The 24,643-nt window shown below is 36.7% G+C and overlaps 3 protein-coding genes across 3 annotated transcripts; 2 read left to right on the top strand and 1 right to left on the bottom strand.

Annotated features, from left to right (window-relative positions):
* The first annotated feature begins 348 nt into the window (after positions 1–348).
* tmed10 (transmembrane p24 trafficking protein 10) lies at positions 349–3,630 on the top strand. Its single transcript, XM_039648021.2, has 5 exons — positions 349–599; positions 1,222–1,342; positions 1,744–1,817; positions 2,427–2,553; positions 3,289–3,630. The coding sequence occupies exons 1-5, from the start codon at positions 414–416 to the stop codon at positions 3,408–3,410; spliced, it is 630 nt and encodes a 209-aa protein (XP_039503955.1). The 5' UTR covers positions 349–413; the 3' UTR covers positions 3,411–3,630.
* Positions 3,631–5,431: 1,801 nt separating this feature from the next.
* eif2b2 (eukaryotic translation initiation factor 2B subunit beta) lies at positions 5,432–11,460 on the top strand. The gene is made up of 8 exons (XM_039648023.2): positions 5,432–5,715; positions 6,579–6,699; positions 8,105–8,256; positions 8,822–8,985; positions 10,009–10,104; positions 10,293–10,430; positions 10,508–10,574; positions 11,161–11,460. Exons 1-8 carry the CDS (start codon positions 5,544–5,546, stop codon positions 11,316–11,318), a joined length of 1,068 nt encoding a protein of 355 aa, XP_039503957.2. The 5' UTR covers positions 5,432–5,543; the 3' UTR covers positions 11,319–11,460.
* zc3h14 (zinc finger CCCH-type containing 14) lies at positions 11,461–24,620 on the bottom strand. Its single transcript, XM_039648022.2, has 17 exons — positions 24,452–24,620; positions 23,971–24,013; positions 23,373–23,487; positions 23,080–23,120; positions 22,830–22,989; positions 21,932–22,250; positions 21,674–21,846; positions 21,456–21,553; positions 19,257–19,385; positions 19,088–19,165; positions 18,495–18,654; positions 15,153–15,352; positions 14,738–14,879; positions 13,199–13,335; positions 13,028–13,110; positions 11,716–11,822; positions 11,461–11,637 (listed from the first exon to the last, which is right to left on the bottom strand). Exons 1-17 carry the CDS (start codon positions 24,485–24,487, stop codon positions 11,634–11,636), a joined length of 2,025 nt encoding a protein of 674 aa, XP_039503956.2. The 5' UTR covers positions 24,488–24,620; the 3' UTR covers positions 11,461–11,633.
* Positions 24,621–24,643: the final 23 nt, after the last annotated feature.

Raw genomic sequence — 24,643 nt, 5'->3', positions numbered from 1 at the left:
TTTGGAGCACGCTAGCTTATAGATAACACAACAGTAAGGCTAACATATTGCATAACATTTTGAATGGAAAATTTACATAAAAGAACTTCACATGAGCATTAGCCTATTTTGTCCCACCCAATTTCATTTAGTCACATACGTGGGTATTATCAGTCAGTGAAAATTTCAGACTTTGCGTCAGAATGCAGCGTAGGCTATCATATTATCTCAAAAAAGTGAAAGAACAAACATTTTGTAAACAGGATATGTGCAACGTGTTGTAGAGACGTCTCCGCTACTCCCTGCATCTCCACGAGGTGGCGCTCTAGATACACAGAAAATCGCAGATGCAGTGCGCGTGCGCGGAATGAGGAGTGCGCAGGCGCAGTGCGCAGCTCGACCCGGGCCTGCAGTAGTGGAGCGATCAGCTCGTCATGGCGCGGTTCAGTGTGTTCTCGCTCTCTATCTCGCTGTTGTTTGTGGTTCATTCCGTCGTGTCGATCTCGTTTTACCTGCCGGTGCGCAGCAGAAAGTGTTTGCGGGAGGAGATCCATAAAGACGTGCTCGTTACCGGAGAATACGAGATCAGCGAGCAGCCGAACACGAAAACCAACCTGAAGGTGACGTCACGCGACACATCTACAGGATTAACGATTTTAAAATAGTCACATAAACAATCGTTACACTAATAATCAACAGTTACATCACGTTTGAGTGGAGTTTTCAGTTAATTTGTGATGACTGTAACGGTTCTGTGAGTTTAAATCCAAGGCCTTATGTTAGTGCTACATGGCGCTTCCTGGTTGGACGGTGATTTAATGATTGAATTAACTTCGTTTATAAGCCGTTTAACGTTAAATGAATCAAAACTCTTGTGTAAATTATATTTTGCCTTTACTTATCAATACAAAGTGGGTAACGAGCGAATTAGTTTTAGTTTGTGTGTTTTCCTTCGGATCTCATTCACTCAAGTTATAACACGTCAGTCTTACTTTCATACTCGCATGAACAGATCAAGTGTTAGCTTATAATATACACTTCAGTGCTGAAGAAGATTTAACTGAACATTATTGATCAGTGCTGCATTCATTAATCATTTAATTATGATAACACATTGGTTACCTTTCTGGCCTTTTATAATGTCTTTTGATCTTTCATAATACCTGTATAACGTTAGATGGTTCACATATATTTGTCTGCTGTTTGACTTTTACTGAATATCAAATGTTGTAACCCTGTTAGATCACAGACTCCTCTGGACACATCCTCTATGTGAAAGAAGATGCAACCAAGGGCAAGTTTGCCTTCACCACAGAAGACTACGACATGTTTGAGGTGTGCTTCGAGAGCAAGTCGCCTATGGGTGAGTGTTTCACACATCCTCACAATTCTCCAACTTGATAACCTTAGGGACTTGGCTGCCCTGTGGTCAGCTTAAAGTTATATTTGCTGTTATCGCAATGGTAAGTACATGTAACATATGTAACCGAGACACTGTAAAATTAAGTGTTACCAAAATCTGATTCTGAATCTGCACTGATGTACTATACATTTATTCATTTTAAGCTGACGCCTTTATCCAAAGAGACTTACAATTGCTATATATGTCAGAGGTTGCATGCCTCTGGAGCAACTAGGGGTTATGTGACACATTGGTGTCTCGCAGTGGATTTGAACCCGGGTCTCTCACACCAAAGGCATGTGTCTTATCCACTGCGCCATCATGATCACCTGTATGATTTCAGAAATCATGTCTTTTTTTAGGAACTGGAAGAGTTCCTGACCAACAGATCAACTTGGACATGAAGCATGGTGTTGAGGCCAAAAATTATGAAGAGGTTTGTTTTTGTTTTTGAGCTGATGTTTTTTTTGCTATTTTATATAATTTGTCGTTTTCAAAATTGTAGATTACATCGCTATTCAAAAGTTTAGGGTCAGTGAGATTTTTAAGTCTCTTCGGCTCACCAAGGATGCATTTATTTGATCAAAAATACAGTAAAACGTTAATTTTGTGAAATATTACTGTAGTTTAAAAGGGATGTTTTTACATTTGAATAGTTTTTGAAATGTAATTCATTACTGTGATCAAAGCTGAATTTTCAGCATCATTACTCCAGTCTTCCATGTCACATGATCCTCCTTTATCCTTTACTTTAAGCAAAATTGCAATATTGCATAAAACATTTGGGAATAAACTTTTCAGTATAGAAAGTTCAAAAGATCAGTATTTATTTGAAAAAGAAATGTTTTGTAACATTATAAATGTCCTTACTGTCACTTTTGATTAATTTAATACGTCTTTGCCGAATGAAAATGTATTTCAAATAAAAAGTCATACTGACCCAAACTTTTGAACAGTAGTGTACATTGCATTTGGAGATAGTCTAAACCTACTTTTACTGGCAGATGTTGTTTTGAAGTCATCCTGACTGTGCCACTTTGTTCAGATTGCCAAGGTAGAGAAACTGAAGCCCCTGGAGGTGGAGCTCCGTCGGCTGGAGGATCTCTCCGAATCTATTGTCAATGACTTCGCCTACATGAAGAAGAGAGAGGAGGAGATGAGAGATACTAATGGTAAGAACAAACCTACTGAAGTTTCTTTCCAGCTTTTAAGCAAGATTGGAAAAAAGGCCCTGTTTACACCTGGCATTAAGATGCGTTTTGGTCGATCGGATCACAAGTAGACGAGAGAGACGCGTTCCTGTTTACACCCGGTGTTTTAATCCTTCTCTTGTCCACTTTCAATCACTTCTGTCCTGATTTTTCAAGGGAGGGTCTATGTGTGGTGAATGAATGGGCTTTTTCAGATCTTTCGATCTAATGGATGAAAAACTCGCGCAATTTACAGTACATATGAACACGAAAGGAGAAAACAGAAAAAAACACACAGAGAGCATCAGCTTTAGTTTCTGCTCTGACAGCCACAACACCAGCCGAACGCAGTGAGTGTGTGTTAGACATCAGGAGAACATTGAACTTGGTACGTTTCTCGTCTTTAAACTAAACTTGGCTCTTCAGCCGACAAAGTTTAAACCCTGTCTGTCTAGAGCTCGTCATGTTTACGCATTAGGTCTTTTGTGGCTGTTTGAACACCTTCGATCACATGAGCGTTTACACTACGAAAGCAATCCGGTCTATGTGTTTTCAAATACCTCTGAAAGTGGACGAGCTCAAAACCTTTTAGACCCCGTGTACGCATCTTAATACCAGCTGTAAACAGGGACAAAATGTCTTCTAAATGAACCGATTTAGATGTAAATGCCGTATTTTGTGTAAGAATGGTTTCTGATGTCCTGTGGTGTTTTGCAGAGTCCACCAACACACGCGTGCTGTACTTCAGCATCTTCTCGATGTGCTGTCTGATCGGCCTGGCCACGTGGCAGGTCTTCTACCTGCGCCGTTTCTTCAAGGCCAAGAAGCTCATTGAGTAAAATCTGCCTGTACAATCAGGGACCCAGAACTACTTCCTGACACCAGAACCTCCGGCCCCTGACATTTGCTTTGCCTCGGCGATCCGTTCTGGTCGCCACAGCCGACCTGAAGTTTATCGGGAGTGGACGTGCATCAGGGAATTCTCTGGGAAGCGATTGATCCTTGACGGCCAAATTGTCTTTCAGTGCGTGTACATTTTTGATACAAGCTTGCTCGGTATCATTTGGGAAAAAAAAAACCACCCAGTCTTTCAAATTTTTTTTTTTTTTGTATTTATACTAAATGACAGCACAAGCCCCTATAACTGATAAAAGATGCGCTCCTGTGAGAGAAACGTTGTGGTCATCTGTCGGTCATTGAATGTGTGTGTTAATAGAATGATTGTGTCAGCCTTAAGTTTTCATAAACTGATGTGTTTAGCTATCTTTCAAACACGAGTAGAAAGACTTGTTTGAAAATGCAAAGCCATTTTGTTAAAATGAAGTCCCACTCACTGCAAGTGAACCGAGCGAACGCACATCAGAGCTTCAAGCTGACATATAACATTCTGACTCTAATTTTTATTTTGGTGGGCAGAATCTCATTTAAGTTTGTTCATGGGAAAGCCTGAGTTGATCTGTAATTAAAGTCTTTATTTGTTGATTGTTAGTAGTTAGTTTCTCCACAGACTGAATAAATGTTCGATCCAGCAGGACTCCTGCAGTGGGCTTTTGAGGTTAAAGGTGTGTAACGCCATTATTGCTGCCCCATCCATTCTGGTGTCTTTAATGGTTTGATTTGTTAAATCTACCCATAATTGACAGATCAAACTGGACTTTTAGTTTAGGGTTTTCTCTTCTTTTCAAATGCTTTTATGGAATAGTGGTTACACGCGTCCTGGGTGAAAGGTTTGGATCAGATTTATTATTATTATTATTTGCTACCAGTGGTTTAATTCTTTGCTCCAGTGTTCAATCTTTTTCAGCAGCAATGTTTTACTTCTGATTAATTTTGGTGAAAGTGGATTTCAGAAATATAATTGGCTTGTCATTCAATAAAAATTGTTAGAAAATAATTTTGAGTGTTTGTCAGTTACTATCGAATGAAGTTATGTAATCTCGGACATGACGGTTATTATCATCTGAACATCTTAAACTATAATAAACTATACAAATATTTGAAGTTTGTTAGACAGATTGATCTTATTATAACCAATATATTTACACATTAGGAAAATTGAGGCAATAAAACAATTTAACTATTAAAAGCAAAGTTCAACATGAATAATAATTACAGACATGCTTTCGTGAAGAGATCATTATGAGATGATTAATATTCAGGGCCACAATAATTGTGCAAAACTGCATAAATACTTTTTGTTTCAATTGACTGTGTTTGGTTTCAAAATGTTCCTGTTTCGCTAGAATGGTTTCTAAAAGATAATGTAACACCGAAGAGAGTAATAATGCAGAAAATTCAGATTAAATCTTAAAATATATTTATTTTAAATTGTAATAAATATTTCACAAAATTAGTTTGTGTATTTATGTTTAAATTGTGAGCATGAGAGACTTTAAAAAGAGATCTTACCAAACCCAAACTTTTGAACTGTAATGTATAATTAAAATCATAAACCACCATTTTTTTTTCTATAGCCACCACTTTAAAATGGTAAATAAATATCATACAATGCATTGTGCACAATATTAAAACATGCTACCTGTTTAATTTCAGATGCAAACAACTAATTATATTCAATCCCATTATAAAAATACAATTTTTTTTTATTTACAATGTTTTTCATTTGAAGAGTGTTATTGAATATTAACTGATTTCAATTCCTAACTTCTTAAATTAAACAAATGTAGATTTTTGAACGTAATAAGATTTAATATTATGATTTTTTAATTTATTTAGCAAACAATGCTAAATAAGTTGCTGAATGTAATAAAGGGACTAGAGTGATATGGCTGGACGGTTGGTGGGGCTGTTACACAGTCCTGATCGCCGTTAAACAGCAGAAGAAGAGCCGGTCGCGGTCGCTCATCGTGACCCGGAGGAGGTTCTTCTGTCTGGTTCCGCGAGGGTTCAAGCTGTCAGGAGAAACAACTCGCTCTGATACAGTAAAAATCTTTACTGAGACTCAAGGCAAAATGCCCGGCGCCGATAAAGAGACGGATCTGTCCGAGCGCATAGAGTCGTTTCTGTCCGAGCTGAAACGCTGCGGGAGCGGGGCAGGATCTCTCCGGGGCTCCGCGGAAACTGCCCGAGAAACGAGCGCTTTACTCCGCAGAATCACCGCACAGGCCCGCTGGAGCAACGCCGGTGAGTGAGAACCGCGAGAACCCGAGATCGGGTCAGAACCAGAACCCGAACCCAGATGCTGCTCGCATTCTTTATTTTTTAACGGAAATATACCGAAAAATAAACATACACCACTTAATATCAATTACAACAATGACACACTAATAAAGAAAACAACAGAAAAAAATATTAAATAATAATACAAAATAAATAAAATAATTTTGCTATCCTATGACATCCTATTCATTGTGATTTTTTTATAGATGTATATAAAATATGATCATCTTCGTGTGAGGGACCCTCCTACAATTTAAAAGGCAGCTGTTTATTTTCATGTATACAATATATAGGAAGAAAAGTAAATAATTATTTTAATTATTAGTTTAGTTTCTATTTAGTTGCGTTGTTTTTTTACATTAGTTAGATTAAGCTGTTTTCTAATATACTGTAACTTGAATGTAATATTTATTGCTAATTTTACTCTCTGTTTATATCTATTGTCTAATATCTATTTTATTATCTTAGTATTTTTTAACATTTTAATCTAAAACTGTTTTTTTATTTTAAATTTAACTTATTTATTTTTATCTCTTTTTATTGTTATAATATACAAAATATGGTTTATTTCAATTTATTGTTTTTTTGTTTATATTGATTTATTTTAGTCTCTTTATTGTATTTATTTTTTACATTTGTAGACTTTGACCACAAATTTTTTGTTTATATGTATTTATTTATTTTAGTCTAAAAATGTATATTTTATTTTAATCTTATTTCTATCATTTATTTTTACATCTGTAAACACCCTATCACTCCCTGGACCCCAGTTTGAAGTGCCCTGCCCTGGTGTAACAGGATCTTGACTTCTCTGTGTCCTCTTTCAGGTGAGCTGATGGAAATCATTCGGAAGGAGGGCCGGCGGATGACAGCAGCCCAGCCGTCTGAGACCACCGTCGGGAACATGGTCCGCAGGGTGCTGAAGATTATTCGAGAAGAGTATGCGAGGTGAGACACTCAGGACGTATCCGAAATACGAAATAGCCCATTTAACTTTATTCGCTCTTCCCTTCCTCTAATATTAAACTCGAAGAAGTGAACAACAGCATTATCTTTGGTAGGCCTACACATGTTCGTTAACTAACTCATGCTAACTGTTGCCTTTGGCTTGCTCAGTTGGGGATATTCAAATTAATTAACCAATCAGTAATACCTTTGATTAGCTCTACCAAACGTGGATGTTTTTCCACTAAGAAACGAACATTGTTGTTTTGATTGATACTGTGAAGCTGCTTTGATGCAATCTATATTGTGAAAAGTGCTATAAATATACTTGACTTTAAATATCACTCAGACAAACCAACAAGAACAAATATGACCATCCAATCAAGTGTCATCATTTTGTCAACATGAATAACAGATCGCAGTTAATACCAATTTTGTCCACTAGGAGTCACTGGTAAAACAATGCTTTTAGGTCTAATCGTTTTCTATCAATTTGAATTCCTGAATATTTCTTAATTTCCTTTTTAAAGTATCTTTTGAGACTATCTTGTATTTTTCTAAGCTGTCTCATCAAATCCTATCATCACAGTATCAGTGGAGATTTACAGACTGTAACTTTAAGAATATTTGTAAAGATGCATGGTAATTGTCACGTATTTGCTTATATTAGTATAGGGGAATATTATTTGTCTGGACGGATTTTGCGGGAAACGGCATACTTTCATAATTTGTCCGCACATGTTTATGCAAAGGCTATCTGTAAATAAAGAAATGAAGGGTCGGTGACGATCCATTATATGCAACGACGGTAACTTAACTTCAAGCCAAAACAAAAAAGAGTTTGGAAACGAAAAGGGAAAGCGACAGTATTGGTAGTAATAAAGTGCGAATCAACATCGTTTGCATAGCATCACAGTGCAATGTTTATGTTGGTAACAATGTCAATCTCTAAAGAGTTGGAATATTAGCCTATAAATGAAATAGCCTCGACATGTTTCCACCGTTAACTTGGGCTATATGAATAGCAATTGCTAATGTCAGCGTTACCAAACTTTTGTAATGTTATTGTTAAAACTATTGATTTACAAGCCACTTAGCACTTACCTTATGACATTTTCAGATATTCGTCTTTCATTGTTGTAAGTTTTGATCATCTGAAAACATCGAGCAAGTTACAACAGCTCGTTTCAAACGGTTTCAAACTATCAGATCCATCCGCGCCGAACTACAACTCGCAACTCCGCAAGTAGGACAATAAATAGTCTCTGTTGCAGTTTATGCTTCAACCGCTAGAGGGCCTAATTTGACAGTGTAGCTTTGATACAGGCATACAGGTTTATGAACGTGATATAGTGAGTGAATAATAGCAGAATGTGAATCATTAGAGATCACGTGTCTCTCTCCTCAGGTCCAGAGGGAGCAGTGAGGAGACGGATCAGCAGGAATCTCTGCACAAGCTCCTGACGTCTGGAGGATCCAGCGAGGACAACTTCAGACAGCACTTCGCTCATCTCAAAGCCAACGTCATCGAAGCCATCAACGAGCTGCTGACAGAACTGGGTGACAATCCAGAACGATCAAGGCTTTTGCTTTTTTTATCCAGTAGTGGATAAACTACAGTCTTACCAAAAATCATTCAGACACCAGATATCATTTTTGATATGTGCAGGACACTATAGTTCATTTATGTAAGTGAGGATAGCAATATAAAGTAAACTGACATATTATACACAAAACTTTGTCGTGCAGTGGACTATAAGTTAAATTAATTAATTGAAATTATTCAGACACTTTGATCTGAGTATGTGGTTTTTCTTTAATTGCTAATGGGAACTTTTTACGCCACAGACTGAACAAAATGAAGCATTGCTTGATAATTGGTTGACCTTATTTGTGTAGCTGACAGCTATTCAACATAATTCATTTGTGAGACAGCAGGATGGCCAAAACCAGTGACATATCAACTGATTTGATAACTCTCGGTTCTTATCATATTTTATTACAATTTTCTAAACTATTGCGTATAAACTGAGAAATGTTGAACGTGTCTGAAGAAATTGTGGTTTGACTGTACTATGTTCTTGTAATGCTAAATATGATTGCTGAAATGTTTGTGTGTTTTCAGAGGGCACCACAGACAACATCTCCATGCAGGCGCTGGAACACATCCACTCCAACGAGGTCATCATGACCATCGGCCGCTCCAGGACAGTGGAGGCGTTCCTGAAAGATGCCGCGCGCAAACGCAAATTCCATGTTATCGTTGCAGAGTGTGCGCCTTTCTGTCAGGCGAGTACATGCTCTCGCAAAACACACATCTCAGTCCTGACAGATTTAATAACAGCAGAACAAGCCAAGAATGAACAACTCTGTCATTATACATTATTACCATAATGTTTAAACATTATTACAAATTATATTATAATTATGAAATAATATAATATTATTTAATCATTTATAATCTTATGAAATAATATAAATTGACATATTAAATAGAATGTAATAAATAATCATCATTATTATTATTATTATAATTATGTTCTTGTCATTAATACATAAAGAATAATACATTAATCAGTAATAAATTATAATAATATATTTAAACATTTAATAATAGTTTAATAGTTTAATATTTAATATTAAATATTTAATAATATAATATATATATTAATATATTATATTATTAAATATTTAATATAAAATAAAAATATATAAATAATAAAATAAAATATAATAATAATAATAAAATTATATTTATATATATATATTATATTATTATTAAGTCTTGGTATTAATAAATACATAATGATAAAAATAATAATATTAATGTTTAACTATCTTTTAATATATATATATATATATATATATATATATATATATATATATATATATATCACATTGTATTATTTAATACATTTTTAGTAATCTTTTAATATATATATTTGAATGACATTTGTATTTTAATACATTTGTAATAATTATACAATAAGTTAATTAATAAAGTCAATTAATATAAAATAATTTTTAAACATTTTAATTATACTGTTGTAATTTTTATCATTATTAATAAATGCATAATATATTCAAATTTACTATTTAATCTTTTGTTTAAATATGACCTTTTTTATGATTTTATCAAAAAATAATTTGTAAAAATATTTATTTATATTATTAGTAATATTTATTTAAAAAATAAAGTTTTATATGAAGGTTTTAATAGGTTAGCTTTAAGCAAGTGTATTTGGTGACGTACATTTTCAGGTCCTTGAAAATAACTCAACTTCACTCACATAAACTCCTTTTGTCCATCAGGGGCATGAAATGGCCACAATTCTTTCCAAAGAGGACATCGAGACAACGGTCATCCCAGACGCTGCCATTTTCGCTGTAATGTCAAGAGTCAATAAGGTGAAATAAAGGATTGATGCACCAACAGAATATAACAATTGTCCTAATTACTTAGAAATGTCATCACATACTTCCAACAGTGTTTGTTATTTAGTTTCATGTTAGTCACACACAAGGCATTTGTTTCTTGATGAATGATCGTAACCTGGTAAATGCTGAAAGCACTCATTTCCGTGTGTGTTGTTCAGGTCATCATCGGCACACAGACGGTTCTGGCTAACGGCGGTCTGCGGGCTATTAATGGCACACACACACTGGCTCTGGCTGCAAAGCATCACTCGACTCCTCTCATCGTGTGCGCTCCCATGTTCAAGCTCTCGCCACAGGTATCCGACGCCCCCTACAGTCACACTTACACAGTGCAGTCAGTACATACAATCCTGAAGTGTCTTTGTTGTTGTAGTTTCCTAATGAGGAGGACACGTTTCACAAATTTGTTTCACCACACGAAGTTCTTCCCTTCACTGAAGGTAACGTCACACAGCATTTTACTCCTTGTTAATGATTTTTACACATGACCTATACTAGTACAGCCAATAATAATAAAAAAAAGACCTTTTTGCTGTGCTGGCCTCTTTAATAATGCTGTTTCTGTTAAAGGTTGAAATTGTGAAATCAATACTTTTTGATATGTTTTAGCTTACCTCAAGGGCACCCAAGATGTAGGTGTCTTTGTTTCCACAGTATTTTCAATTTTGATATTTTTAGGTCAAACCGTTCTTGTCCGTCAGTCATATAATGGAGGTCTATGGTCACCACCTCAAAGAGCATGCACAGAGAAGTCCAAATTAAATATGATTTAATGACTCGTAAATGTAAGTACACATTGATGGCCTAAGACACGAAACGAGCGGTTTGTGTGAGAAAACGAACAGTATTTATATCGTTTTTAAACCATTTGACCTAAAAATATCAAAATTGAAAATACTGTGGAAACAAAGACACCTACATCTTGGTTGCCCTTGAGGTAAGCTAAAACATAGCAAAAAATTATTTCAAAGTGAACTATCCCTTTAAGATGGTGAATAATATATCTGAAATGAAATGTGTTTCTAGGTGAGATCTTATCTAAGGTCAACGCTCACTGTCCGGTATTCGACTACGTCCCTCCTGAACTCATCACACTGTTCATCTCAAACATCGGTGGAAACGCTCCGTCGTACATTTACCGTTTGATGAGTGAACTTTACCACCCTGAAGATCATGAACTTTAGTCTGGAAAATAAAGAATCTCTGACTCGCACGTTTGTGTCACACTTTGGCTTTCAAAACTTCTGAGATGAGAGTGTGTAAATAATAATATTCAAGTTAGATCCACACTGTAATATGTTTATAAAGTAAAGACAGCGTTCATCATGTGTGTGTATTATTGACATTTAATACACCAAAGATATTCTGCAAACGGTTTACAGAAAGTTGCATTTTTATAAAATCATTTAAAAAGTGATCAAAAAAATGTGAAAGCACAAAACAAAGATGTTCAGGATGATGTCAGACGAGACGCTGATCAGCTCAGCCGTGAGTGTTGCTCAGCTGTGGGGGAAGAAACAGAAGTATTACAGAAGTCTGATTCAAACGCTTCACTGCAGTCACATGTGAGTGTGCTGTTACCTGCTCTGTGTTTTAGTCCATTTCAGAGCGCTTCTGGGCGGCACTGCCACAGCTGGATGGTAGAAAGTACAGTCCGCTCGCTTACACTGCGCCGCAAATCTACACGGCTGAAAAACAAATATTAAGGGATTTGAGCAGATTCATAAATGCATTAAAACAAGATTCAAAAAATCTAAATGTGGAATAACAAGCTCACGATAAGTAAACGGATTTTATGTTGACTCAAGTATCAGCTAAAATAAAGATTTTTTTGTTCTGTAGCCCTCAAACCGTATTCACTTTATAGTAATTGTGGACAAATGGTGGGCACAGAGGACTCAGGTGTGATCCTAATTTTTATTTATTATAAATGTTATATCACTGTCTTCGATAAAGTTTTGTCTATCCATTTATGGTGTTTTTTTTAATTTTGATGGACTTTTTGAATTTATTTACTTCAAAAAGTACCATATTTTCTATGTAAATTAAGCTTATTTTTATGTTTTATGTTTTTAACTACATTAAAATATCATTCCAATAAGTTCTTAGAGCTAAAACCTGAAGATGAAGTGACTTTGCTGTCACCTGGTGTCTTATTTTGGCTTATTTTATAATGCTCTAAATTACAGTTTTTCCCATTCATTTCTATGGGTGCCCATTTTTGACCCAAATACAAGATTAAGGAGTTGTTGTTGTTTTTTTCACCCATTTAACATTGTAGAATAGAGTCTGTGTGTGTGTGTGTTCAGGAGGCAAACTTAGGAAAAGTAGCCAAGTCTTGTTACCGCTCAGATCAAGGGAAGTATTTTAAAAAAATAAATCAAAACTATTTTGCCCACATTTGTCCAGAATATGGTTTTAGGGTTAAAAAAAAAAAGAGTACAATTTGTTAACATGGACTACCGGTAACAAACAATACTTCTGTAGCATTTATTAATCTTAATGTTAATTGACTAATACATTAAGATCCAAAGTTAACATTAATGCACTGTGAACATACATTGACTAATGTTAACAAAAGACCTTATTGTAAAGTGTTTTCTCTTCTGCTCACCAAGACTGCATTTATATGATCAAATACATTAAAACAGGAATATTGTGAACTATTATTACAATTTAAAATGACCGTTTTTGATTTGGATACATTTAAAAATTAATTTTCAGCATCATTACTTCAGTGTTCAGAGTCACATGATCCTTCAGAAATCATTCTAATGTGTGTATATGTTTACATCTTAGCTTTATCAGAGTTTGTTTCTCACTGACACTGTTTATGATGTGGAGTTGGAGTCAAAACATCCCTCAAAGTGAAACGGGCTGATGTAAAACTCACTTTAGGGTGGTAGAACGGACACTCTGGCTTTTTACACTCTGGGAAGAAACGGCACACGCTGCTGGCCTGAGCTGGAGCTGAAGCTACGGGGTCAAAGGTCACAAGGTCAAATGTTAGCGGCTGTATCAAAGTGGCGTTTTAAACGCATTCCCATGTATTCGTCTTACACACCTGCTCTTGGAGGGTTGCTGTTGACTCTTCGGCTGACGTGTGTGAACGGACAGTCTGCTTTGGAGCACTTCGCATCGAACTTACAGTTTGGATGAATAAACAGACACTTGTCTGCAAATTTACAGTTAGGAAACAGTCTGCAACAGAACCAGAACACAACATATTTACATACCAGTTGTTCCTAAGGAGGCCTGTATAATTAGGATACTTCTGAAGGGTGAGGATTCTGGAATCCACAGCTGCTTTAATGTATTTCTAATGAGTGATTATAATCAAGGGATTAATCCAGTTTTTTTCCTTCTAAACATCAAATGAGTTGAATGACTTCTCTAAGCCCATGTCAGGAACACAGCAAAAGAGCTGGCCTATTCAGCCTGGCTTCCAGAGATGAAATATTGACTCGTTTTGTGTTTGAGAAAGGTCTTCAACGTGTGTTAAAACATATCTGTTCTTCTAGCTCACCATGACAGCTATTAGTCAAAAGCATAATTGGAACCAATAGTTTAAGAGACCATTTCTTAGTTAAAGTGTCCTCTCACCGAGAGAAAAACACATTATCTGGATGTTTTGGGAAGAGTCTCCTGTTGATAGCTAGAGCCTGACCAAATCCAACCTTGAAGAAGCTGCGTGTCTGTGTGTTAGTATTCTTGTTTACAGGTTATGGAAAACTGGCATTATTGGAGATTGGCTGGCACCTGGACACACAGTCTTGTGACCTTGGAGGGTCACTCGTACCTAACTCAGGGTCCTGGTGGCAGACGTACAGACTATGAAGATGTGCTACTGCCTATCAGTCCATGTGTGAAAATTTACTATGTTTATCGATTTCTTATCCAATCAGAATCATTCACCCTGAAGCAATGAAGTAGCTTAGACTTTGATGAAGGGTATAATTGCTGAGATTGTTGTAAATGGGTCTTCTGAAAATTAAAAAAAACTCTAAATTTAGTCGTCTAAGAATTTTTTTGATTTTGACTCTTAAATTGACAGCACTTTTAACTCCTGGTCTTCATTTATCATATCTGGTCCTTGACTGTAAATTCCCGTCACAGGCTCAGCGCTCATGGCATTATTAGATGCTGAAATGGTCAAGGCAGTGGATTTGATACAAAAACTCACTGAATGCGCTGGCAGTCCAGTGGTTATTGTTCAAGTGAACCGGACTAAAGCGGTCTGAAAGACAATATTCCTCGTTTAAATAATTGCCGGCCGAAGCATATGCACAATAAAAGGGCGGGGCTTGGTGGAGTTGAGTCAGTAGTGTTGAAACTGGCAGTTATGGTAAGGGGTGTGACATTTCCAAACATGGTGGAAGCGGTTGACCAATCACACAACACACTGGTCCAGTCGACCAATCAGAGCACATTGCGCTTTTCAGAAGGAGGGATTTCATGGAACTGCACAGAGCTTCACTGCCAGACTGGGAAGAGAGGTGCTGCAAATATTTGAACATTTAAGCATGGAAACCTATTCTAGTAGAGAATAAAAACAAAAAAAACTTTGTAAAAAGGCATAATATGGCCTCTTCCATGTTCTCACTTGCACTGTGTGTTGGGGTGATGGTACAAACAATCGTCTCCGCTCTTGCACGCAGGCCAGAACTTGCAGCGTTCTGGAAGTTTCTGCCGTTTAGCCTGAACCGGCTCCACGTCCATGTCCTCCACCTCATCCCTCTCTCCATCTGCAGGAGAAACAGAGAATGAGGGTGAGCAGGGAACAAACTATTGACTACAGCTGGAATAAATGAGTCATGTGACTCCAGTACAAGAATGGTCTGTGTTTAGTATTCAAATTAAACGGGCATAAGCACAGAAAAACTGAGCAATTCATTTTTAACAAAAACAGACAAACTTCATGGTTGTGCTGTATAAAACATAAGGGAATACATTTTCCAGAAAAATTGTGATATACACTGTTATACAAGATCCCCAAACAATGAGTATCTTCATCTTACCGCCACTGTTTAGAAAGTCAGTGCCGAGTCTGAGGCGGATGTCAGGTTTGGGTCTGTTATTTTCCGGGAGGTCAGATGTCGTGTTGAACTCGTCCTCAGGCTCCATCTCCTGATCTGTGCGGTTGGCTAACGGACTGGGAACTCCATCCAATGTCACGATGAACTTTGGACTTGAGCCACCTGCGACTTCCGCTTTCTCTCTGTGCAGGAAGAGCACATACACTACCGTCAGAACGATTTTTTTTTTATAGGAAATTAATACTTTATTCAGTAAGGGTGCATAAAACTGATCAAAAGTTATAGTAAAGATATTTCTGTTACAAAAGATTTCTATTTCAAGTAAATACTAATGCGAAAAAAAACATTAAGCACCACACTGATAATACTAGTAAATGATTCTTGAGCAGCAAATCATCATATTAGAGTGATTTCTGAAGAATCATGTGACAATGAAGACTGCAGTAATGATGCTGAAAATTCAGCTTTGATCACAGCAATAAATGACATTTTTAAATATATTCAAAAAGAAAACATTTATTGTAAATTGTGGTAATATTATGTTTGATCAAATGACGTCATTCATCATATACGCACTTGACTCACTATCGTAAAATGGCGGAAGGAGGCAAAACTGAGTAATAAAAAAAGGCATCCACTATTTTAACATTTACAGTGTGCGAGCGTGTGCATGCGTGCGAGCGTTATTGTCATTTAAGTACACTACTTGACAGTTTCATGCGCTTTTAGTAGTGTTTATTAATGTTCCTGTCATCTGCTGTTCAGACTTAAGTGTTGTTTGACTACATTCAGAGAGTGTACTTTCTTGGAGCAGATAAAATAAAAAGGGAGTTCATCTTTCTGACTGTTTAAATTCAATGACGAAAATGTCGCCATGTGTAGTAATATTGCTACTAGGGGTGTAACGATTCACTCGTTTTCTCGATGCATCGATCCTGGCGATGCATATGCATCGATCCTGAAACATGTATTTTGAATCGTGAATCGTTTATTTACGTGAATAATCGATTTAAAAGGCTAAGAATCGAATTAATCACGATTTTATAGCGATTCAGTGGTTTAAAATATATAAACACAACTTTAAAGTGTTCCTGGTACAAGCTGCCTCACGCATTGCCGTCATACGACATCCGCATTTGATTGGTTTCAGGCGCTCACACACCCCTGATTTCTCACGCTGAAGCCCGGTCGGTCAAATGCCTGAAAGATGAGTTTATCTTTCTACCTGTTGAGCTACTCATGTCGTGATCAGCTTGTATTACCGCAAATTAGTTAAAATCTCCCGGAATCTAGAGCGAGCGTGCATACGAGACAGAGGTTGTGCTCCAAACCGGGTATCGCGCGTTCACACACGGCTGCACGCACTCGGCAGAGAGGGAAAGCGAGCGAAAGACCACCTTGCGTGTACGGAGAGTCCATGTAACAAATGAATGAAAGCGTTTTATTTCATAGTGCCCACGCAATGGCATGGCAGCTTTATCAATGGCTTGAGCGGTTTGCCTCAAAACTATTGCTTTCTCGACAGAAAGCTCAGCTGGAGATCGAGCTCAAACATGGACTGCTCAAAAATCTGTAGTTAACGTTATGAAAGCATGCGAGCTATGGGACCGAGCGCGAGCAAAATCCAGTGAAAAGATGATAACGAGTGCACTGAGAGGACGCAAAATGAAACTAATGAAAACGTCTCCATTAATTTGTGCATGTAGTCATTTAATGCAATACTTTAAAAGCCTTTTTCAAAATATTTGCTACTTGCAAATGCTAATTTGTAGGCCATTGAATGTTTTTTAATAATAATATATTCATTAAAATTAAAAACAAACATGAACTAACAGTAACAATGGACAAAATCCCCACTATCTGATCCCCGAAGGCCGCTGTAGGCTAATTCAAACCCAGACAAAGATGGGTGAAGCATTGAAATTAGTGTTGTCACGGTACCAAAATTTCAGTATTCGGTACCAATACCAGTTAAAATTCACGGTTCTCGGTACCAATTTCGGTACCAAAGCTTAGTTTAAATTTACATATATTTAAGTGTTTATCACGGTTACAAGTATGGAAACTGTACATTTGTATTATAAACACTTTAGAAAAAGATTAGATAAAATGACCTAAAATAAACAATAGTATACACTAACACATTTTTAAAGTTGTTTGTAAAGTTTTAATCCATTATTTATTTAATGCACAATGAATTAAGTGAACAAACATGAACAATCAGGTGTTTGTAATAAATAACATTTTCAAACATTAATTAATGTTGTAAAAATATATTGTTCACTCAATGTGTTGATAACTAAGTAATGTTGATGAATGGTATCTTTGTAGCATTACCATAAAACATGTTTATTTGACTTGACTATCCTTTTATTAATCTAAAACTGCATTCATATTTAATTTTAAAAAGGCGTTTTAAACCTGCTGAGTTATAAAGGCAAGAATACGCCTAGAACTGGCACTGACATTAAATGACAATACTAATACCAGTAGCCTACTCTGGTGTCGGATGGATACTACTGTGCTCATGTACTCGTAAAACTACCCCGAAAGCACTTTAGAGGCCGTTCACATGTCGCGCGTGTTTTTTAATTATATTTTTGCGCGTGCTTATTCTTTCCAAAGCGCTTGCTCTCACACGGCATCTGTCGTTGCTATGCAACGCCAACGAGTTTTTATTATGAGCGCGCTTGAATCGCGCCTATATTTGAAATTGCGAATTTGCATGTAATCGGCCTCTTATGGCAACGTGACATTAGCCTAATCCAAAATATTTCCATATGTGGCTCTTTCCTCCTTTCGTTTCAACAAGTGGATTCAGAGAGAGAGCCATATCAGCGTTATAAAGAGGACGCAACTGTACACGTTTCAGACATCGCGTCTAGAACAGAACTGGATTAACCTGGTACTCGGTACCTACAAAAGCTGGTACCGTAACATTTTTTTTTTTAGTACCGACTTGGTACCGAAGTACCGAGTTTTTTGACAACACTAATTGAAATACTATAATGCATATAAAAAATTAAGAATCAAATTGAATTAATCGAATCGCATCGAATTTGGATGTGAATCGCATCGAATCGTTCTGAATTTGCACAAATCGTTCATGAATCGGATCGAAAACCTATGAATCGTGAATCGAATCGATTCGCTGTCTACCCAAAGATTCACAGCCCTAATTGCTACGCATCGTGATATCGAATCGAAGACATGATAATTGTAGTAGAGTTGAATTGTGAGATCAGTGACGCTTCACACCCCTACAGTATATGAATAGAAATATGGACCCGAATGTTGTTTTTGATTGAAACCTGTCTGTCCTACCTGGCCTGCACCATTCGGGATGTGGTGGGCGGGTCTTCAGCCTGAATGACAGGAGTAAGCCTGCTCCTGACTGGCGGAGTCTGCTCCAGCTCTGGTTTCCTCATGATGAATGAACGCGAGTCCAAGGCCTTGACTCTCGCCGCCTCTAAGACCTGCAGCTCTGAATCAAAACAACCACAAATCTTAGTTAGTGTAAGTTTTGCAGTCATTTTAATATGCTGATTTGCTGCTTAAAAAACAACTATTATCAATGTTGAAAAAAAAATAATTTAAAAAAAAAAAAAAGAAAGTTTACAAGAACAGCATTTATTTAAAAGATTTTTTTAAATAATTTAGAAGTCTTTACTGTCACTTTTGACCTTTTGAATGGTAATGTATATTCAAATGACTAAATGCCAAATAAAAACAAACTGGTTAGTTGCTTTACATGTTGCTCAGAGAGTCTCTTAATGTCTACGTGGGCTGTTTTCAAATCAAATAAGCTGCATATTACGGACCATATAGTCAAAGGTCTGACGTGACTCAATGACATCCATAATACAATTAAGATGTACTTTGCCATTGAGAGGTCAAAATGAGGCCCTCTCTCTCACCGTATTCACTGAGCTGCTCTCGGCTGTCCTCTTCTGGAAGCTCCAACTGCAGACGTGATGCTAAAGGTCTGGATTGGGCTGCAAAACACACAAGAGAAAGATATGTGTAGTCTGATTTCTAGTTCCTTATGACGACACAATATTTCTTTAAGCGACAGATTAAACTCACTACTGTGCAGCGTTTCCTGGGGAATGAGCGCGTGCAGGTGCTCCTGGACCAATCGGATTGCGGCATTACTCATCTCGTCACTGGCCGAACGTGTCCGTGGCGCTACAGGGACCGTCTGCCGCTGGGGAACTGGACACGAGAATATAGAGACCAAAGTTACATTAACTAAAACTAATAAAACATTTCGTCCAATTGAAATAAAGCTAAAATAAATATAAATATTTGATATAATTATTTGAATGAGGACGAGCTCAGAAACAGTGCGCACTGATATCGAGAATAACTCCCTTTTGACTGACCTTTTTTTATGATCAAACGGCAACATTACACTAAAGAAAGTTGAACATGTAAAAAGTATAATAGGACCCCATTAAATTAAAAAAACAAAAATGAGAAAGTTCCCTTGGCAAATAACTGAAATAAGTTTACAAATGGAAAATATATACAAATTAAAGCCGAAATAAAAATAAATTAAAACCTAAATAGTAATATAAAAAAAGACAAGTTATAGATATGTAAAAAGCTTATAAGAAAAAAAGTTATATAAATAATAACGGACACAGACAGATCGACTCTCAAATATTTAAGTGAATAGGTCATTTTTCAATTCAATATTTAATAAATGCACTGTTAAGTAGGGCTGTCAAATGATAATCGCATCCTAAATAAAAGTTTGTGTTTACATAATATAAGTGGGTGCACTGTGTATAATTATTTTGTATATATATATATTTATATATATATATATATATAAATACACATACATGCATGTATATATTTAAGAAAAAAATATTATTTATATATAAAATATTTATATTTATATATAATATAAATTATATATAAATCCATATACACTACAGTATATACATGAAAATATATCTTAAATATATAAAAATATATGAGTGTATATATATATACAGGGCCTGAAATTAACACCCGACCACCTGCCAAATGCGGGTGAATTTTTCTATTGGCGGGTAACACTGTCAATCTACATGCCACATTGGCAGGTAGCCAATGAGAATTGAGTAATTCATAAGGATTTTTACATTTCAACTAAGTCTGCCATTGCGTTTGACTTTAGCTAAAATGTGGCGGCACATTACTGGGGTAAAGAGGCCAGCTGAAACAAACAACCAACAAAAAGATGAAGATGAGAAAAAGAAAAAGAAAAGTAAAAGAAGATATTTTAATACAAAGTGGACAATTGGCGGCAATGGCAAGGTTCGTGAGCGGCTGATTTTAACAGCGACTGTTGTTTCGTAACGTTCATGCGATCAGAAGAAGACGAGACCCTTTTCTGACTATGTTTGGATGTGCGAGTATTAAACTGTTGGTGAGATGGGATGAGATAATGTAACGCTGATGTAGCCTACAGTACAATGAGAGTTGCACAGATGTGTGTTGGGAGTTGGGAACCAGTGAGAAAATATCCGGTACCCGGTAACTTTACTAGTAATCACAATATTAATTTAGTTCATAGTTAACGGTTCCTGAACGCTGTAGCTAACTAAAAGCTGTCAGGATCTGTCTACGTGACTAAATCAGCCATCAACACAGCCACGTGTGATTTGTTTACATACGAGCTGTGGTAGGTCTATCTGTTGAGTATATACTATAGGCCTATTATACTATATATGTTGTGTGAGTGTCAAAATCAATGAATAAAAAGATTTTAAAAAATGTATGTTCTTAGAGTTATTATTATTACTTGACCGAACTTAAATGTGTATTCTTACAAGTGAAAGAACAATATTGTGAAATTCCTGTTTTTTTTCACCTTTCTATAAAGGTGAAGGAAAAAAAACAGTAATTTCACAATATTGTTCTTTTTACCAGCCATTTCTTGGCTGAGGCAAAATATGAGGCAAAAAAAAAAAATAAATAAATAAGTGGCTGGTAAAAAGTCTCTGTGGCAGGTGAATTTTTAAATCCACCTACCACAGTGGCCGGTGGCCGAAAAAGTTAATTTCAGGCCCTGTATATGTATATATATATATATATATATATATATATAATTATACACAGTGTACCCACATATATTATGTAAACAAAAACTTTTATTTTGGATGCGATTAATCGTTTGACAGGCCTACTGTTAAGTTAAAAACACTGCTGGGACCCGAGCACCGATGGTGTGAGGATCCTATTGTAATTACTTTTTATTATTAATTGTAATATTAATTGCAAATGTTGAACCTGTGTATGTAGTAGTCTTGCTGATGGATTGCTGAGCTTCTGAGATTGCTTTGAGGATAAGATTTTTGTTGGCTTGTTTGGCTAGTGGGAGAGAAGGCCTGTGAAATACACACAAAACACACATTTTTTACTAAAGGACTAAATCAATCTTGGCAATAATATCCAAATACATCCTTATTTCAAAAATGTCTTCTCCATTATTTCAAAGAGGGACGTACTTGCGCTCAGGTTTGGATGGCAGAGATACTTTACTGGCCATTCCATAGTCCTCCTCATCTTCATCCTCCTCCTCCTCATCCAGATCGTCAGCCTCCTGCCCGCGGTGGTCATGACCTCTGTGAACCCGAACCACTGAACTGGCCACGGGCGCCTTTCGTTTCCGGTACAAATCCTGCCAGCAGAATGACAATCATTGAGGTGAAGAGCTGTAGCCTCAGAGAAAGGACTGAACTGATGTTTCAATGAACGTCACTCACCCTGCTGCTCTCCGCTGAGTCCCTGTAGCCCCGCTCATGGCTGGAACCTGACCTTTCCTGACCTCTCGTGACGTCTGCGGATCTGTAAGCGTCCGCCGTCCGTCTGGAAGAATCCACCGCTGGCCGAGGCCTCTCTGCTGTCGATCGGCTGTATAAAACCTGTGTGTGACCTGAGGTCAAGCTCTGCTCCAGGGGGTCATAGCCAATGAGGTCATCGTCCAGGTCAGGCTTGATGTCAATCACAGCTTCGGCCGATACCTCCATCAGCGGTTTGACAGCGGATGTGAGTCTGGAGGTTCTTTCAGAAGAGCCTCTCCTGCTACAGTGAGTTTGTAATAAATGGTTTTCATGACTAAGTAAAATGAAAATAATAATAAATTGGAAGAAAAAACCTAAAAACTGAGGTGCAAATGCAGTGATGCCATTTTTAATACTCATCAGGTGAGAAAGGTATTTTATAAAACAGATTAATTGCCATATGTAGCTCTAGCAGAGTTGACTGTAAAGCATTATCTATTGCCAAAGCACAAAGTTTTACATGCTAGAAGGCCAAAATGTGCATAGTCTACATTTAAAATAAGAAATACATTGTAATACTATTGTATTAGTAAAAAAAAATTTATAACCTAAATTACAATACTAATATTTATGTCTAAATTTCAAATGGTGAACCATCAAGCTTTTATTTTGATGGGTTACCAACAAATATGAATATGCCCTACCAGTTTCAGAATGATGTGTTAAATGCAGTTTGAAACCGGAAATGCATATGTCATGTAATTAAATCTCAGGCTGTGTAATTTGACAATCACACCAAGCCATGTCCTGACATCAATTTTATTTTGACATATCTTCAAATTCACAGTGATTTGCCGATCCGCTCATGAGAATGAAATACCTGGTGCGGCTCTCGTGTGCGGAGCTCGAGACACGTCCCTCCACCTTATCAGAGCGCGAGCTGGAAACGGCGAGAGCGCGAGGCTCCGCCCCCCTCCTTTTGCTTTCTGCTGGGATGCTCGTCTCTGAGAGCAGAACGGATGGACTGACAGACGTGGGCTCTGCAAAAGAAAAAAAGTCAAAATATGCACTATGGGATGCAACAAGTCACATGACGTGAGTGTAAACAACGTCTCCAAAATGAAACATACCAACTGCAACCGATCTCAGCTTCTCCAGAACACCATGTAACCTACAACGCAAAGGATCATGTGACACTGAAGACTGGAGTAATGATGCTGAAAATTCTGAATTGCATCACAGGAATAAATTACACTTTAAAATATGTACAAATACAAAACAATTATTTTAAATTGTAATATTATTTCTCAATATTACTGTTTTATTGTATTTTTGATCAGTCTTGGTGAACAAAAGAGACAAAAATAAAAGTCTTAAGAGACACCAAACATCACAATCTATAGAGAGGGAGACTTTCACCTACCATACAGTGAACTTGATGGTATTATTTCCTAGAAATAAGGACAGATCGTCCGCCATTTGCTGCGGGTTCTTCTTATTGGCCACCATGACCATGATGTAATCTGGAAGCTCCTCGTCTGACAGAGACAAACGGTAATCCAGTGAACCATCAAATTAAACAGTTTAATACAGTTATACTACAACATAATTTACACAGGAAGAATTTACTGCTAATCTAACCCTGGATAGTGATGGTCACAACTAATTTGTTTAATTTAAAAGACTCGTTTATTTATTAATTTCAAGACTTTATTCATTTAGTCAAGCACTGTTATTTTACTTAATGCTACTCATTTTGCTTGTTTAATTACTCTATTGTATTTTAACATTGCAGATATCTCTTTGCAATAGAAATATAAAGTTTCTGTCATGCCAACCAAGGTAAAAATGTAAGTGTCTGTAAGTGTCATTTTAATCTGATTCTCTGGAAAACTTACTGAAGCCCCTATTTACTGGAGATTTTCGTATTACAGTTTGCTGGAGCAAACACTACAAATAATAACGAATGAAAACACAATACAGTTGATCAAAATTAGATCCTGTTGATCTGGACTTCTTACCCACATAAGCGCCAAGCTCCTGCAACTTTCCTTTGATTGCGGCCTGAAAAACATTAAGAGAAAATTATTAAATGTAGAACTTTGTCTGCACTGATACATGAGTATTAAAGAGACAAACAATAATAAACTAACATTGACAAAGCACTGTGGTAGTGCTATTGTACTAGTGACGCCATCACATTACAATAACATAACACTTGAACAAATTAGGCTCATTAAACAACGTCCTTCAAATAACACTATCGGTTCTAAGTCAAGATATGTTGATATATCAAAACACACAACCGAACATACTCTTTACTCATACAGAAAACATCCCAAAAACGCTTAATAAAAGAGAAAAGGTGATAAAAGACAAAAACGAGCAATAATGTTGACAAGCATTCAACAACGGCACACATACATTGAAACAACTGTTATGAAGGTAACTTAAGCTAGCACGCTAAACAGCGCAGATATCAACGCGTTGTAAAGTGTTTACCCTTATTTTCTTGCTAATCTCCGTTCCGATCTCCATATTTATTTGGTGTGTTGTTTTTCCTCGGATTAAGATATTATTGAAACTAATAGAACATAGAGAAATAAGAAAGAGGAAGAGTTTAGCTGTTGCTAGGCCTCGCGTTCGGCTAGTCTATTCATAATGCGCATGCGCAGCCCTTTCAGACGAAAAGAA

Source organism: Pimephales promelas, chromosome 13, assembly GCF_988280905.1.
Source record: "Pimephales promelas chromosome 13, fPimPro1.hap1.1, whole genome shotgun sequence".
Classification (NCBI taxonomy): Eukaryota; Metazoa; Chordata; class Actinopteri; order Cypriniformes; family Leuciscidae; genus Pimephales; species Pimephales promelas.
Note: the sequence above shows the minus strand (reverse complement) of the source record. Positions and strands in the feature narration are given on the sequence as shown.

What these genes read in the sequence shown, in the direction of transcription:
- zc3h14 (XM_039648022.2), bottom strand. Translation starts at nt 24,487, where the DNA reads ATGGAGATCGGAACGGAGATTAGCAAGAAAATAAGG. An exon ending in AGATTAGCAAGAAAATAAGG is followed by an intron (nt 24,014 to 24,451) that starts GTAAACACTTTA and finishes AATGTTTTTCAG; the next exon opens with GCCGCAATCAAAGGAAAGTT. An exon ending in AGAGCAGCTCAGTGAATACG is followed by an intron (nt 18,655 to 19,087) that starts GTGAGAGAGAGG and finishes GTTTTGATTCAG; the next exon opens with AGCTGCAGGTCTTAGAGGCG.
- tmed10 (XM_039648021.2), top strand. Translation starts at nt 414, where the DNA reads ATGGCGCGGTTCAGTGTGTTCTCGCTCTCTATCTCGCTGTTGTTTGTG. An exon ending in ACACGAAAACCAACCTGAAG is followed by an intron (nt 600 to 1,221) that starts GTGACGTCACGC and finishes TAACCCTGTTAG; the next exon opens with ATCACAGACTCCTCTGGACA. An exon ending in AGGCCAAAAATTATGAAGAG is followed by an intron (nt 1,818 to 2,426) that starts GTTTGTTTTTGT and finishes CACTTTGTTCAG; the next exon opens with ATTGCCAAGGTAGAGAAACT.
- eif2b2 (XM_039648023.2), top strand. Translation starts at nt 5,544, where the DNA reads ATGCCCGGCGCCGATAAAGAGACGGATCTGTCCGAGCGCATAGAGTCG. An exon ending in AGTGTGCGCCTTTCTGTCAG is followed by an intron (nt 8,986 to 10,008) that starts GCGAGTACATGC and finishes TTTGTCCATCAG; the next exon opens with GGGCATGAAATGGCCACAAT. An exon ending in TGTTCAAGCTCTCGCCACAG is followed by an intron (nt 10,431 to 10,507) that starts GTATCCGACGCC and finishes TTGTTGTTGTAG; the next exon opens with TTTCCTAATGAGGAGGACAC.